Raw genomic sequence first — 16,954 nt, 5'->3', positions numbered from 1 at the left:
TCAAGGAAATGGCCAACGATTTTGACATGGTAGAATGGTAATCTGAGGAGCAGTTCTCAAAGACAGAGGCATTTCTAGAACACAAAATACCCCAAAGAAAATACAAGGGCAAAGCATGAAAGGGTCTTTGATTCATATTCTAATACATAAAGCATTCCAAGATGGTAGACCAGTCCCTGTCAATCCTAATGTTCAAAAAAATTGCTCCATGGTTCTAAATGGCCTTAGCAAAAGGGCATTCCAGGAATAGATGAATAATATCCTTAAAAGCATAACGAAAAAATTGGCATCATCCTGGCTCATGAAAAACCCTTTTCATCAAAATTTCACATGTCAAGATGCGATTAAAAAGTGTTTGCCAAGAAAATAATTTAATCTTCATGAGTGCTTCCCATTTCCACATAGGCACAATTCATTCATCATAGGGACTGGGACAAGGGGAACCAAAGATATAAGTATAGATTTCACTAGTAGCAAGATTGCCTCCAGCAACATGTTTGCCCCAGGCAAGAGAATCAGGCCTTTCATATAGAACAATCCTAGCCTAAGTGAGCTTCCGTCAATAAGACTCCCATTCGAATTCAAAATCAACATTGAGCCCCAACTCCCAAGAATGAGGCCAAGCAGAAGAGGGGAGTGTAATAGGGAACCAATGCTTCAGGTATTCTAAATGGAAGATACCCATCTCATTCAAAGAAAGGATGATTTGAGGGAAGAGTTTGTGATCTCCTTGCATACCCTTGATTTCATCTAAACCAATTAGGATCTTGGCACTGTTGCCTACTTGTCATCTGAGGTTTCCACAAAACCATAATCTAGATGATATTAAGATGCTCCAAATATAAGATTTCCTCCACTTATAAGGGGCTCTGGAAACAACCTAATCCTCGAAACATTGTTGCTGAAGATATTTACCATGAATGACTTTACTCCAAATAACTTGTTGATTAAATCCCTCCAGATATTTTGATTGAGGAGAGCCAAATTAAAGTGTTTCATATCCCTCAAACCCCATCCACCCGAATCTAGAGGGTGAGTAAGAGAATCCAATGAGTAAGAGCATATATCTATTTAACTTTGGATCTACCAAGTGTTTAGAGGATCATATGAACCTATTTAACATGAATGGCCATGTCTTCATACAATTGCTAATTTTTCTTTTTGTTCTAGTAGCTAATTGTACCAGTCATGAACTTTTGTATTTTTCAGAGTTAAGTTCACATTTTTCTACAATTTGGGGACTAACATAACTCAAAATAGCACCTAGGCCTATGATCCAGGTGGATATTGGTGGCCACCCACCAATTCCATTTGGACCCCCACCATTGTTTCTTTCAGTTTTTCAGTTTCCTTAATTGTAGCACAATTTACTATTTTTAGCAGTTTTTTGAGTCCTAAACTTCCGGCGTTGTTTTGAGGCCCTAAATGACGTTTTTTTGGCAATATTGTACTAGTGATTTTCTATTTAAAATCATCTTTTACATCGTAGTCCTCAGATAGATATTTCCAATGGGATATCATGCATGTCAAACGGAGATAATATGACCAAGCCACGACCCGAGGAAGTTGGTTGTCCAACTAACCCAAATGGGGCCCATAAACTCCTAGTGTTACATCTCCTTGGGTTAGGGTTTTGTCTATTTAGGTTTTTCTCTTATTATTCAATAATAAAAAGGCCATTGAGCCTTATTGTAACACAGTTCTGAGGCATGTAGCCGCCACATCTTTTCTCAGAGATAAGCTACCATCGCCCGAGCTAGTCTTATTTCCATTATGTTTGTAAGCGTATTTCAGTATTTGATATTAATGAAATGAAGTGTTATTTCTACTACATCTATGTATTTATGGTTATATCTGTAATTTGTTGTGTTCCTATTTAAATCTGGATCAGTGGTATCAAAGCAATCTACTCTTTCTTTGTTTTTCTTTGCATGTCCCCAATAAGGTCGGGATATAAGGAGTTAGGGCTTGAATGGGTCGAACCTTTGCAAGACCAGCCTCGCAAATCCCGAGAGCCTCCCATGGCGGATGAAAAGAAATACGAGGGGCAGGAAATCCTACCAAAATCTTGCTCGAAGAAGCCCTCAAGCGAAAAAGGAACTTGATGATGGACAACTTTGCCCAGATCCTTCAGCGACTACCCAAGGGCGACGTATATACTTCCAAAAGCTACTCTAGAAGCGCCACACCTTTAAGGTACAAGTTAACTTTGACATTCCCATATTTGAGGGGCAGATAGATGCAGACGTTGTAGATAAATGGTTAAATCCGCTAGAAGGATATTTTTCGTTCATGATTTTTCCAGCTGGGAAAAGATCACTTTTGCACTTCTCAAAGCAGCCCCCCACGTCAAGGACTGGTGGGAAACCTACTGTTTGCAGAAGGACGAAAGTACAAACTCATTGTTTTTAGTTGCACCCACTTGGAACTCATTCCGAGATGCCATCAAGGAGCAGTACTACCCTATTGAGAGCTATGAGGATAAATACATAAAGCAAACAATGTTGCGACAGGGAAGGGACCATGATGTTCTGGATTTTACCACTGTTTTTCATACCTTTCGCACAAAGTTGGGTATCAAAAATTCTGAGAATAATTTGGTTCTCAAGTACCACGACTGTCTGCATAGGTACATCCAGGACGAGATGGAATTCTTGGACATCTTTTCGCTTGGCACAACATACCGATATGCCGTCAAGATCGAGCAAAAGTTTAAACAGAAGAAGCGAGACTTTGGATCTGCGAATCTGAAGCAAGGGAAAGGTGCCCCCAAACCGCATAACAAAGGACAAAGCCAAGGCGGGGCGGTCCAGGACAACCCGCTAAAGCCGCAAGCAAAGAACAACGTTGTGAAGCCAAAGGACACAAGAAAGTGGTGTGAGTTCCATAAGAGCTCCACTCAAAACACAAGTGAGTGTCGAGCCAAGCAGTCACTGGTGACCGAGCTAAAGGCTTCGAAATCAGATGCATGTTCCGACTCTGAGTCAGAACCCGATGAGGGGAATGAAAAAGGGAAGCAGATTATCGATGCGGAGCCCAACGCCACTGTTGCCACCACGAAGATCCAAAGGAGGAGGAGCTCCTCTTCCACTCCTAGATGTGGGTAAAGGGTTCCCCGCTACAATTCATTATCGACAGCGGGAGCCAAAAGAACCTCATTTCGGCAGATGTCATGAAACGGCTTGGCTAACTGACCACAGCACATCCACAATTGTACACCATCTAGTGGCTTCACCAAGGACGGGATCTTCGCGTGAGACAGTAGTGCCACCTTCCATACAACATTAAGCCCTTCACAGATGAGGCATTATGTGACGTTGCTCACCTTGATGTTTGTGATGTATTATTAGGCCAACCATACTTATGGAAGTGACATTCTGTGTATAAGTCAAGTCCTCATGTCGTTATTGTTACTTTGGGAAATAAGTTGTACAGGATACTGGAGGTAGCATCGCCTACGCCATCTCTTTGGTTACTACAAAAAAATGCAGTAAGCTCATTTCCAAAACCGGAAAATTTATTTTCCTGGTGATACACCCTAAGGGAAAGAAGAAGACAGTGGCCACGACCTCCAAACAGGGCCCCTCCACACAACAACAATAGTTGGAAAAGGTCGTGGAGGAGTACAAGGACATCTTCACCTCCCCCACAGGGGTGCCTCTACAGTGTCAAGTCAATCACTCCATCGATCTGACCCCAGGTGTGTCGCTACCCAATGGACCAATCTATCGACGCTCCATTCTGGAGAACGAAGAAATCAAGAGGCATATTCAGGATCTGCTGTAGAAAGGTCACATTCGTCCAAGTTCATCGCCCTGTGGGAGCCCGATCATGTTGGTAGAGAAGAAGGATGGGACTTGGAGACTCTATATTGACTATCGGGCACTGAATAAGATCACTGTCTGGAATAAGTACCCAATCCCATGGATTGATGACCTTCTAGACCAACTGAAGGGGGAAAATATTTCAGCAAGATTGACTTGAAATCAAGATATCACCAGGTACCAATCGAACCTTTTGATTTGTGGAAGACTGCCTTCAAAGCCGAGGAGGGCCTTTTCGAATGGTTGGTTATGCCTTTCAGGTTGACAAATGCTCCTGCAACCTTCATGAGGCTAATGGATGACATATTGCAACCATTCACCAACTCATTTGTAGTGGTATACTTGGATGACATTGTGATCTTTAGCCAGAGTTGGAAAGAGCACCTCCACCACATCCGACAGGTTCTCCAAACACTGTGGCAACACAAGCTATGTGCCAATTTGGAGAAATGCACTTTTGGCATGACCCAAGTTTAGTATCTGGGATACATTATTGATGAACGAGGGGTGCATGTGGATCCAGCCAAGATCCAACTCATTCGGGATTGGCCAGCTCCAACCACTCTAACAGAGCTCTGCAACTTTCTAGGTCTTGCCAATTTCTACCACAGGTTCATGTTGGGATTCTCTCATATCACTTGGCCCTTGAGTTAATTCACCAAGGGAGGAGAGAAAGGAAAAATCTTTTGGTCTGAATCTCAACAGAAATCATTCACAGAGTTGAAACATCGCCTCTACTTTGCACTAGTGCTCACATTACCAGACTTGCAACAACCATTTGCGATCGAGACAAAAATGCCTCTTACTATTCTATTGGGGCAGTCCTTACTCAACAGGGGCATCCAGTGGCATATCATAGTGAGACACTTTCAGACACAGTCTGGAAGTATCCCACTTATGACAAAAAGATGTATTCCATTATGTAGGCATGCCGACAATGGAAGCATTACATTTTGGGAAAGGAAATTATCATCCACATAGACCATCGACCCCTACAGTTCATACAGATGCAAGGGAAGTTGCAGAATGATCGCCATCAGAAGTGGTCCACATACCTGCAACAGTTCCATTTGAATATCAACTATAATAAGGGCAACACTAATAATTTTGCAGATTGCCTCAGTCAACCACCGATCATGGCGTTAACCACCATGCTCAACTCTTGTGGGCACGAGACTTCTAATTGGCCACTTCTCTACAAAAATGACCCAGAATTCGGCCACACATACTAGATTCTCTTGGAGGGTTACCAAGTTCCATATTTTCACCTCCAGGATGCCCTATTATGCCACTTGGGACACCTTTATGTTCTTCAAGCGAGTGTGCCAAGATGATTTGGGAAGCACACTACAGTCGGGTCGCTGGGCATTTCGGGGTCGAGAAAACGGTGGCAGTACTGCAAAAGTATTTCTATTCACTGAATCTTCGACAAGATGTCGGGAAGTACATCAAATACCGCACTGCCTATGTCATTGCCAAACTGACCATCAAGAAGAAAGGCCTCTATGCTCAGCTACCTACCCCTAGTCAACCTTGGGAATCCATCTCCATGGATTACAAGTCGGGCCTTCTATCTACTAAGCATGGCAACGACTGTGTTTTTATGGTCGTCAACAAGTTCTCGAAGATGGCCATTATGGCTGCCTAAAAGAATAATATCACAGCAAAAGCCACTGCTAAACTCTTCTTTGAACAAGTGTGGGTACACTTTTGTATCCTACAGTCTATCATCTCATATCGGGATAGCAAGTTCCTCAGTACATTTTGGTCCATTCTCTAATTGATGCTAGACACCAAGCTCACTAAGTCCACATCTTTCCATCCGCAAACTGATGGCCAAACAAAGGTCGTTAATAGGTCGATCATACACATTATGTGCATGTACAACTCAAATCATCTATGTACATTGGATGAGAGTCTCCCCCAGCTATAACTAGGCTCTCCACAGCGCAACTGGCCACAACCCTTTTCAGGTGGGCTTGGGATTCCAGCGACTATGTCCCATTGATGTGGCCATGCCATTTGTAGCTACTTAGGCAGATTCAGCTCATGTCTAGTCTGAAACTGATAAGGCAAACATCTTCATTGGGAACATCCAACATATCTTCCAGGAGGTCCACAACATTATGGAGAAATCAAATGCCAAGTACAAGCAGCGACATGATCAACATCGGGTGCCACACAAGTTTTAGATGGGCGACAAAGTCTGGTTGCATTTGCAAAAGGAACACCTTACCAGAGCCTATAGGAAACTCATGCCACTTCGATTTGAGCTCAGCATTCCCCCATTCCTTGGCCTGCACCCAGTGTTCAATGTGAACTGCCTTCAACCATATTTCCCACCATTGCTAGACACATCAGACATTGCAGAACAACTCACACCTACACAGTTAAATCCAGATTGCATGGAACAAGCCACAGCTGATTAGATCATGGACACGCAGATCAATCACACTCACCAGAAGAAGATCCAACTGTATCGATTTGTTAAAGTAGGTCAACTCCTTCACCAGGGCAAGTGGCTCACCAGGGACCAAGTTCAGCAAAAGTTTCCCCATCTCATGGAGGAACTCAATGCAATGGGGACCATTGCTTCCTAAGGGGCAAGGAAATGATCTAGGTGGATATTGGTGTCCACTCGCCAATTCCACTTGGACCTCCACAATTGTTTCTTTTAGTTTTCGAGTTTCCTTAATTGTAGCACAATTTACTATTTTTAGCAGTTTTTCGGGTCCTAAACTTCCAGAGCCATTTTGAGGCCTTAAACGACGTTTTTTTGGCAATCTTGTACCAACGATTTTTTGTTTAAAATCATCTTTTTCGTCATAGTCCTTGGAGATATCTTTCCAACAGGGTATCATGCGCATCAAACATAGATAATATGACCAAGTCACGAACCCGAGAAGTTGGTTATCCAACTAAACCCAACGGGGCCCATAAACTCTTGGTGTTACATCTCCTCGAGTTATGGTTTTGGCTATTTAGGGTTTTCTCTTATTGTTCAATAATAAAAAGGCCCTTGAGCCTCATTGTAACGCAGTTCAGAGGCATGTAGCCACCACATCTCTTCTCAGAGATAAGCTACCATCGCTCAAGCTAGTCTTATCTCCATTATGTTTGTAAGCATATTTCAGTATTTGATATTAATGAAATGAAGTGTTGTTTCTATTGCACTTTCATATTTATGGTTATATATGTAATTTGTTGCATTCTTGTTTAATTCTGAATCAGTCTATCAATACAGAAACAAATTGGTTATAAATAATACCTTCTATCTCCACCACGATGGATTGATGCTCTGTGTTACACTCTTCCAAGGCTACATCAATACAATAAATATTTATAGCCACATCGTTAACTATAAAGACATCTTGAATTTTCTACATGTTGTGCAAAGATCTTGTGTTATAGGGACAATTTAGCAAAAGATGGGGTTTTTCAAAACCCCAACATTTTAAGGGATATTTATCCTTTCCATTAAATCCTTTATTATTGGATTCTGTCTATTTAGACCCTATTTGAGTTTGAGTCTACATTTTTTGGGTCTGATTGATGCTTTTGCTGAAGTTTCAGTTTTGACTGCCCTTACGAGGTTGCTTAAATAGTCTACGATTTCCTCTTTTTTCCACCATGGGAAAATATGACCTTCTTATTATTAGGACATAATTTCATATTTTCATTCCTTTGTTTGCCTTGTTGATAGCATATTATTTCTTTTCTAATGACATCATCCAATATTTTGGCATTATCATACATGATTCATTCCTTAAAAGGGAGTGAAAGACAATTTATAAAGCATTGCACTTTAGTTTTTTCTTCTCATATATATGGCACATATATAAAAATATGAGTAAATTTTTCCACTAACTAATCCATTGACATATGGCCAAGTTCCAAATCATGGAATTCTTTGGCTTTGTCATCAAAACAACGTTCAATTAAATATTTTTCTTTAAAAAGTCACTAAAATTCTTCTCAATTAACCTCATTATTCCCTAGATTATGGATTTTCTAACTTCTTCCCACCATAGGGAAGTTTTTCCCTGTAATTGGTAGGTGTAGAATAGTCCAAACTTGGAAATACCTATTGATATTAATCAACCACGCTTTTGTTGCTTCTTCAAATTCCCCATCATAGGTTGGAGGTATGATCTTTTTGAACTTTCTGTATCGTTCCATTTTTGGCATCTTTCTAGGTTTTGAATAAAATTTTGATGAAATGTTCTCTTCCACCCCCTTAGATTTCACTTCCCTGATTTCAACCATCTCTTTAGAGGTCTTATGTTTAGATGTCTCACCTGTGTTTTCTACATCCCTTATTGTTTCCACAATCTTAGGATTGAATTTACTTGTCAAGTTTTTAATTAGTTGATCTTGTTCTACACCAACTTTTAGCAATTGTTCATGTTCGCCATGGAGATTCACTAGCTCTGTTTTCAAATATCTTATCATATTTAGTAATTCCATGGTAGGTAATTGCATTTGTATTGGTTTACCTAGATATATATAGATTCTTTCTTCACTTATATGAGTGTCTCCTTGTGGTTTTGTCATCCTTTATTCCTTCTATTTTCTATTTTTCTTATAATGTTCAAAACAAGCATTCATTTTATTAATGAAATCATGATCATCACAATATTGTAACATATTCTCCTTCAATACCATATATAACATTCTTCCATAATTTTTTAAAGTGGGGGGGCGAGTCCCATTAGAAGCTATATAGAGCCCATATAATCACAATTATTCACATTATATTACATTTATGTCATATGTACATGAAGCAGGATTGACACGATAGCTGTCGTAGCAGCGAAGCAGAATGGTGATCACAATATGCTGCCAGAGCAGCCGACATGCACCGAGAATCGATCCCGGGTGGGTAGGCAGTAAGCCGTCCGTCCTACCACACCGACTACACGACCGCGTGCCAACATTCTTCCATAATTTTTCAAAAATTAACAAAAAAATTACTACAAATTACACCATATTTTTTTAACACAACATGTATTATCACATTAACTTGATGACTCAAATTATGCTTATGGATATATCACTTTTTATTTCCCCATTGTTTTTTCTTCCTTCATAGATAAGCATATAACACAACCCCTACACTCTAAATTTGGTTTGGGATCCCACTTGGATGGGCATGGTAATAAAGTTCATCATATATATAGTCTTAAAGATTTCTTTAAAGCTTCGTGCTTGATCTATGTTAGAAATATGGTATAGCTGACCTATCTCCATCATAATGCAAGGGCTTTTTTTTTTAATTTTTTTTAAAATGTTTTCCTTATCTCATAGCTTGATTCTTGTGACATTACATTAATGTTGAGCCAACCATTATATAACTCAACTCTTATAACATAATTTCATTTTGTATCCATGGGGTGGCATCCGCCTTATTTTTCATGGTTTGCTCGTTATGAAATTTATAAGATTTACTCCTTAATGTAATATCTCCTTGTGTTAAAAATAATACATATGTTGATTCAGTTATGAGTGCTTTAGGCTTTGAGACTTTGTGGCACCACTATAAACGTGGATGCCATGTGTATATGGCTCACATGACCTGAATAAGTGGACGAGGGGCCCACATTGTTGGACTAAATCCAAGACAAGTGTTACCATTCACGATGGCGATTGGTTTGAGATAAATCAACCATGCAAATTAACCTGCTTTTGTTAGGTAACTAACTACTCTCCGACCCTCCACCACTTCAACCTCAGTTCCACTTGCATGGGTTGAGAGTTGAGCCCTACGACTGCGAGATTTACTGCTAAGGGTTAAGCTTTTCCTTGAATATTTTACACAGTGATCTTGTTATTTTTCTTTATATGCCGACGATAATGGAGATAGCTTGACAGTAATTACAGGGTGCAAACACGATGTTTTTTAACTCGACTTTTCTTATAATTATTTTCTGGTCTTCCTCCTTAATAGGACTCTGTGCATCTTTTACAGTAACTGGCATGAAATACTATTGCTAATTTAACTCTTTACCCAGGTTCCACTCTGTGACATCTATCTTCAGGCGTGAAAATTTTTGTGCTCTATCCTTAGTAAGCAGTTGAACTAAATGACTTTTTCTTGTTTCCACTCCTTTTTGGTATCATTGATTCCAACTGCTTTCCTAGCTATTAAGAATCTAATCTAAATCTAATTTCACATGATAGCATTTAATATATATTAAGAATCTAATCTCACTACATGATAGTATTTAATATATTTTCGAGAATAGTAACACACAAAATTAGTTTCTATTTTTATTAATCAAAATAAATATTTACATTGTCCCATCATGTGACTTGTCTCACTTTGACTTTTCATCCACATGTTCAATATAAAAGTCATAATTTTTTTTTCTTGGAGTATTACATTTATAGTAATTATATATGTATTCTATTGATTTTTAATGTCATGGTTAAAAAATGTTGTAATTTTCACCCTAAAATAGATGCTACATGTAGCACCACTATTTTATTTAAGATCTTTTTCATGCCTTTTATGCAAAAATATGCATTTTCGAGATTAGAGTTCTCATTTTGAGATCAATTTACTTTATGTTGATAACTTTGCTAACAATGTGTGTCATTTAAGAGTGTCACATAAACTAACACATTCATCCAAATAAAAATACATAAAAGTGCAGTAATCCCATGTCTTAAAGAGCACTTTAAATATAAACTTCCTCAATCTTTTGGTGAAATTGTAGTTTCCTCTTCCTTCAACTCTTTATCTAAATTAGTAAAATCAAATTTAAATTAATAAATAACCTTTAGTGAAGATATATACTTAATAATATGATTTATAAATATATAATTCTTAATAATATAATTTACAAATATATAATTATAACTAAACAGTTTTTATAATAGAAATCAATTTGATTTTATCTTTCCTAAGAAAAACAACAAAACTTTCCTCATTTTATGAAATGTACACAAAACTTTAAAAGGTTTCACCTTATTAACTAATATCTTATCATTTTTCATTTAGAAGGGAAAAAATTGTTCAATAAATCAATATAGTATAAATAGTGCAAAGATGTGAAATAATATACATATTATGTTACAATTAATATAAAACCACTCTACCATTAAAAAAACCATCCAAAATATGAGAATGGGTCCATTCTTCTATAACCTATGGTGAAATATGAGGATCAATTCCTTATACATAAATAAAATATTACTTATGGTGACTCTATTGGTATAGGGAAGTAGTGTTATTTAAGTATGAGGCTAACAGTGGCATCCATACGTAAGATACGATAAAGTTAAGAAGATACTTTGAGTCCCACCCGTGTTCTGTGACACCGTATTGAAGTTAGCGTAAAACTAGTATTTCATGCAAGACATCAAGCTTCAAGAGCACTTAATTCGAGAAAAGGGTGAAAGCTTGCGAGATTTAAGAACCCGTAAATAGTAAGTTAATTCTAAATATTTTAACAATATTAGAGAATGGAGTTTAGGAAATAGTAAGTTGGTGTTATATATTTTAACAATATTAAAAAAAAAATTATTTATAGATATGTTTGATGTGGGAATGTTTTGTTAATATTTTTTTTACATATTGGTTAGATATATATTATTATTAATATTAACAAAATTAAAGTCATGATAATTAAATCAAAATAGATTATTTATGATAATAATTATTTAGAGAAAAAAAATTTATATAAATTTTTAGGAATCAATATTCATCATTAATTTAATTGTATTGAGAAAAGAATAATTAGAGATTAGAATGTTCATTATGAGCTTGAAGACAATTGTAAGTTGATAGATCTTTGGGCATGGAGTTAAAAAAATTCTTTCTTGAGACTCTCGCCACCTTTGTTATTTTATATGGATGTGAGGTTTGAGGTTGCTTTACATCTAGAGAATCGTAGAGGAAGATTATACTAATCCAAAAGCAATTTATAACCTACAACTTCAAGATCAAAAGAAATACTCACTACCCTATCCTCTTGATTGAAGCTATCCTTTCCCCCATTGGAAGCCTGATTATGAGTAGGTATCTCATGTATAAGAATAAGATACAAACATGAAATTGTAGAGATATTCTAAAATTGCTTTTAACTCTAGCCACAACCCAACCCCCCCACCTATGGCTCAAGCAAGTTGGCATAAGGATGCCCAATCTTCGCTAGACCATTTGGGGGTAAAATAAGATATCATGTTGAATAATAAGGATAATATTAAAAATACTATTATTTCCAAATTTAAGTTTAGCATAAAGATGCCCAGTGTTGGCTAGACCACTGGGGTAAAATAGGGTATCATGTTGAATAATAAGGATAATATTAAAAGTACTATTACTTCCAAATTTAAGGATAGGAATGCACATTTCCAAGATAAGAACTAATTCCAATTTTCAAAATCTTTGTCACACTACCAATCTTCTTGAATTGTTAAATCAACAAAACTCGGGTCACCTTTGGGATACAAAGAAGGTTGAAGTTGAAAATCAGTCAATTGGAGTGCCATACTCTTACTCACATTTATTTTAATTTTCAAAATATTTGCCACACTACCAACATTATTGACTTATTAAGTCAACAAAACTACCTTATTAAGTCAACAAAACTAAGCTTGTATCCCTTATTTTTCGATCAAAAAATGTTAAAAAATCTCGATTAATCTCTTATTTTCTTTAATATTTTATAATCCATATTGATTTTAGTACAAATTAATCTTCTTGGTCAAATATTTTATTTAAAAAAAAAAAATATTATATAATATTTTATAATTTTTTTAACCTCTTTTAAATAATAATAACAATAATAAAAAATAATTTGACTCTTCCGTAAGGGATTTCCTCTAAAATATTTATATTTATTCCTCCCTATGTCATTGACGTCGTTATTACCCTTCAAACAAATCTGCTAATATTTCAAAGGGATTTTGTTACCCTTCAACCAAATCTATCAGTCGAAGAGATTTAATTAAATAAAATATAAAGGTAAATTAAATAAAATATAAATTAATTAATTTTATATATATATATATATAATACGAAAGAATATGATAAATTTGAGGTATAAAATGAATCCGATCAATTCATCAATTCCCTCCTCTTGAAGGGGATGAGAATATAAACAAATTAGTGTCCTAGGGCCTTGACAAATTCAATTACAACAGTTGCAGCGTTTTGGCTAGCCAGCCCAGCAAAGACAGCAGCCTGATTACTGTCGGAAGTTTCCACTCCAGCCAAATCAGAAATAGACCTTATTGCTATGAATGGCAGTCTTTGTTGAAGACAAACCAGTGCTACAGCAGCACTTTCCATGTCGATGGCACTTATATTGAACCTGGTGTAGATGAAATTTCTGTATGCTGCATTGTCCACAAACATATTTGCACTCGATCCTCTTTCCACTGGAACAACCTTGGGAGTATTTGGCAGACAAGTTGTTGAGTTCAAACACCTTTCTATCTTCAGACTCTAAATCAATACAATGGCAACTATTTCAGCATATTGCAGCCATTTTTACTGCATTGTAAAAAGACATAGGCGGTGAGCTGTTTTAATTTGAAATTAAGATAAATTTAATTGATAATAGCTTGAATACATAGAATTTCATACATGTATACATTTCATGAATGAAAGAACTGGTAAATACCTTAAGGCTCTTTGAAATCCGATAATAGTGCTCGTCCACGGGCACCCAAAAGGCATGTTGCCGGACCTCTGGGGTTCCATTTACTGGAAAAACTTCCTCTGGTTGATACCACGCACTATTAAGGAGGTTACCTGTGCTCTGATCTGATGAAGTTGTGAAGTTTGCAAAGTGAACGTACCCAAATTGTCGTGTGAAATCTCCACTTGATTCCAGAGAAAGTTCATTGTTCGGTCCATCTCCATATCTCTGAACCAAAAACGTATGTATTCTGACTCATAAATTCAATCATAAGGTGGTTATATAACAACGTCTACTTATCAAGCCATAATACGATATGTCCAGATTTCACACAAATAAAGCAGAAACATTAACCTGCCAATTCCAGAGGCCAGTATGAGCCCAATGACGAGGAATTGTAACGTCTCCGATGTGCAGAGAAGGGTCGGCGTTCCCTGCAATTCCATAGTGGATGACTCCTTTCACTTTAAAGGAATTCAGCAGCAACTGTGTTGTTAATCCTGAATTCAGCTGCACAAAACAAAAAGTAATACGGTATATATGTGCAAAAAAGTAGAATTACATAATGGGTTATAGCAATGGAGTCATACTAAATAAAAATCAATGGACTGATATCTTTAAAAGAAAACTATTGAGAACAACCATGGCCAATCCTGACATGACAATGATGACTCTTTGCATATGAATGCTTCCTATATGAAATCTTCGGCCTGCCAAAAAAAAAAGATTAAAGAAAACAAATAAACATATTGCTACTGTTCAAGAGTTCAGAGCCTTTTCTTGATTTTAATATTCTCTAGATGATGACCTGCAATATCCAGAGTACTGGAGAGATTGAAGGCTGAAGATTGAAGAAGATGATTCATCTCAAAGGCATTAGGAACAACTATGCCGAGATAGGGGCCATGTCTATTAAGGTCGTCGATGATTTCCTGAAGCTTTGGCGATGGAATTAGGGTTCCGACTGATGAGAAATGGACTATCAATGCCACCATGAATAGCGTCGATATTTTGGGGATTACAGTGAAAATCTTCATCCTGATCTCAAAGCGAAATACGATCCTTACTCTGGTTGGGTACTTCTGAGAAATTCAATTAGTTGGACATCACAAAAAAAATGTTAAAACGATTGGCGTTCTGAGCAGTATAAAATATCATTCTTTTCTTCTTCCAGATTTTTTTCCACGGAACGGAGGTATGACCTACAGCGGTACTCTCATCCGAGTGCCTTAGAAAAGTATAATGCTCTAACAACGTGGTTATGTTCTTGAAGCTCACAAAAACCTAGTATTTTCATATTTATATTTATATTTAAAAATAAAAATTACATATACATCAAAAAGACACGTAAATATTCAATATTTTTTGTATGAATTTTTAGGATGACGGGCAACTTTACAACGTTCACAGTATTCTTTTCTTTCTCCAACGTCAAAGCAAAGTCCGATTCCTGTGAAAACCACCATACTCGATTTTGGATAAATGCTCACGATCATGACTCATTGAAATTTATTTATTTATTTATATATATATATATACTTTTTAGGTATTATTATATAATTGAAGTGCAAATTGATTTGTGAAATATATATATAAATTAAAATAATAAGAATAAGAATTCAATTGAAATGTAAGTTTAGATGTAAATTATATTATTATTATTATTATTATTATTATTATTATTATATAAATTAAATTTTAAAATGGTTTTTTTTATTTATTAGTACGTTGGATTGGTTTATTTGTTTTTGGGTTATAATTTTTAATATAATAAAATTACCATATGAATTTTTAAATTGTAATAGCCTTACATCTTTCTCAAAATTTTAAAATTTAATTATATTAATTAAATATGATATTAAAATAATAATTTAAATTAATATAAAATAAATATAAATGTATTTATATATTAGTTTAATATTTTAGATTTATTTTAAATATATATTTTTTAGTTTTAAGAGGGATCAATTTTAGAGTTAAGATGGATCTAATTTATATTTTAACATTCTATAATGGGTTTCTTCAAAGTTTTTAGAGTAGGCTTGTAAATAAAAATAATAATAGATTTCTTCAATTTTTTAAATAAGCTTCATCATAATAAATAACATGGACCGGCCTGGAGTATGCCGTAAAACTGCTTCTGCTTGGCTAAGAGCTCGTCTTCCTCGGACGTAAGGAAACAGGTTAACGGCCCAAGACCCAGAGGCATCTGGCAGGAGTGAAAGCCTGCTCCCTTACGGACCACCAGCGGGTTATTACAGGTGGCGTGGTTTTCCTTGATAACGGTGATGAGTCAAATCGACATTCGCGGATAGCAGCCAGAGATGGTTGTCCTCACTGTTGGTTTGACACCTGAGTTTGATAGGTTTTGCCACCTTTGGAAAAAAAAAAAAAAAAATAACATGGACAAACAATACTATTGTAAAAAAAAAAAACTATAAATAAATCAAATTACTAACTTAAACTTATATACTTATTATTTTTTAATTTTAATGTTTAAATTTAAATTTTATTAATTATTGATTATTATTAATATTTTGGTTTTATAGTTTTAATCATTTCCCAAAAAGTATATAATATAATATTATTATGATGATGATGGTTAACATCCACTGAGACCAAAATTTGGTCTATCGGACCTAAAGAAACGAATTATTTAGTTTGATTTAAGATTTTATTCCTATGCTCAAAAAGCTTGGAGAGAAGCCTCCCGAGCTCACTGTAATTTTGACAACGTAAAAGGCTAGGAAGATCAGTATTGCAACAAAGATTTTGAAACTGAGATCTAATGTGGTTGTATGTGGGGCACTCTAAGAGGAAGTGATTTTCATCCTCGATGTTCGTATTCTCACAGAGATGGCAGAACCTTTCCATCCATGGTGTTTTAGGAACTGCCCAATGGCCCGTTTCACTATGGAGCTCATGAGAGTTCGTTCTAATCTTGGCTATATTAACTTTCTTCTTTGAGCTAGTTAAAACAGAGAGATATTTTTGATCTTCTAGGGTGGGGTTGATGACCTCCTTATAATATCTTAATTTTCTTTTAGCTGCTAAATCTTTCTCACACCACATTTTTTCTTTGAACTTAGAAGTAACAATATTTTTAATGTTATTAATGTTTTGCAATGCAATATTCTCGTCGATCTCCCAATGGATTAACCAGGCCCTGGTGTCTTTATACCAACTTCGTTTGAGCCTTAGGTGGTTTTGGCTGGAATTTAAAGCTAGCTTAGGAAGTCTATGGTCTCCTATGTTATTGAGTTTGTGCTTGTACAACAGAAGCCTAGTCATAGCTAGGCTCTCGATAGGGGAAAGACCCACTTCTATAAAGAGAATAGGATAGGGTGTGTTGCTTTTAATTTTGAGGTTATACGTTATAAAACGCTTCTGGATTTTCTCAATCTTTCTTGATCCGAATTGGATCCATGAAGATTATTAGAGTTCTATGATTGTATCAAATCATGATAGACTTCAAAAAAC

The 16,954-nt window shown here is 36.1% G+C and overlaps 1 protein-coding gene across 1 annotated transcript; it reads right to left on the bottom strand.

Annotated features, from left to right (window-relative positions):
* Positions 1-12,936: 12,936 nt before the first annotated feature.
* LOC149258903 (bark storage protein A-like) lies at positions 12,937-14,511 on the bottom strand. The gene is made up of 5 exons (XM_089441547.1): positions 14,283-14,511; positions 14,117-14,184; positions 13,829-13,984; positions 13,457-13,702; positions 12,937-13,278 (listed from the first exon to the last, which is right to left on the bottom strand). The coding sequence occupies exons 1-5, from the start codon at positions 14,509-14,511 to the stop codon at positions 12,937-12,939; spliced, it is 1,041 nt and encodes a 346-aa protein (XP_089297673.1).
* Between the last annotated feature and the right edge of the window lie 2,443 nt (positions 14,512-16,954).

The sequence above is a fragment of the Pinus tabuliformis genome, chromosome 6, assembly GCF_031772625.1.
Source record: "Pinus tabuliformis cultivar Carrire ecotype Pingquan chromosome 6, CPIR1, whole genome shotgun sequence".
Taxonomy (NCBI): domain Eukaryota; kingdom Viridiplantae; phylum Streptophyta; class Pinopsida; order Pinales; family Pinaceae; genus Pinus; species Pinus tabuliformis.
Note: the sequence above shows the minus strand (reverse complement) of the source record. Positions and strands in the feature narration are given on the sequence as shown.

Coding starts and splice junctions, on each gene's coding strand:
- LOC149258903 (XM_089441547.1), bottom strand. CDS start 14,511: ATGAAGATTTTCACTGTAATCCCCAAAATATCGACGCTATTCATGGTG. Junction 14,185..14,282: donor CAGTACTCTGGATATTGCAG/GTCATCATCTAG, acceptor TTTTTTTGGCAG/GCCGAAGATTTCATATAGGA. Junction 13,703..13,828: donor CTGGCCTCTGGAATTGGCAG/GTTAATGTTTCT, acceptor TTTTTGGTTCAG/AGATATGGAGATGGACCGAA.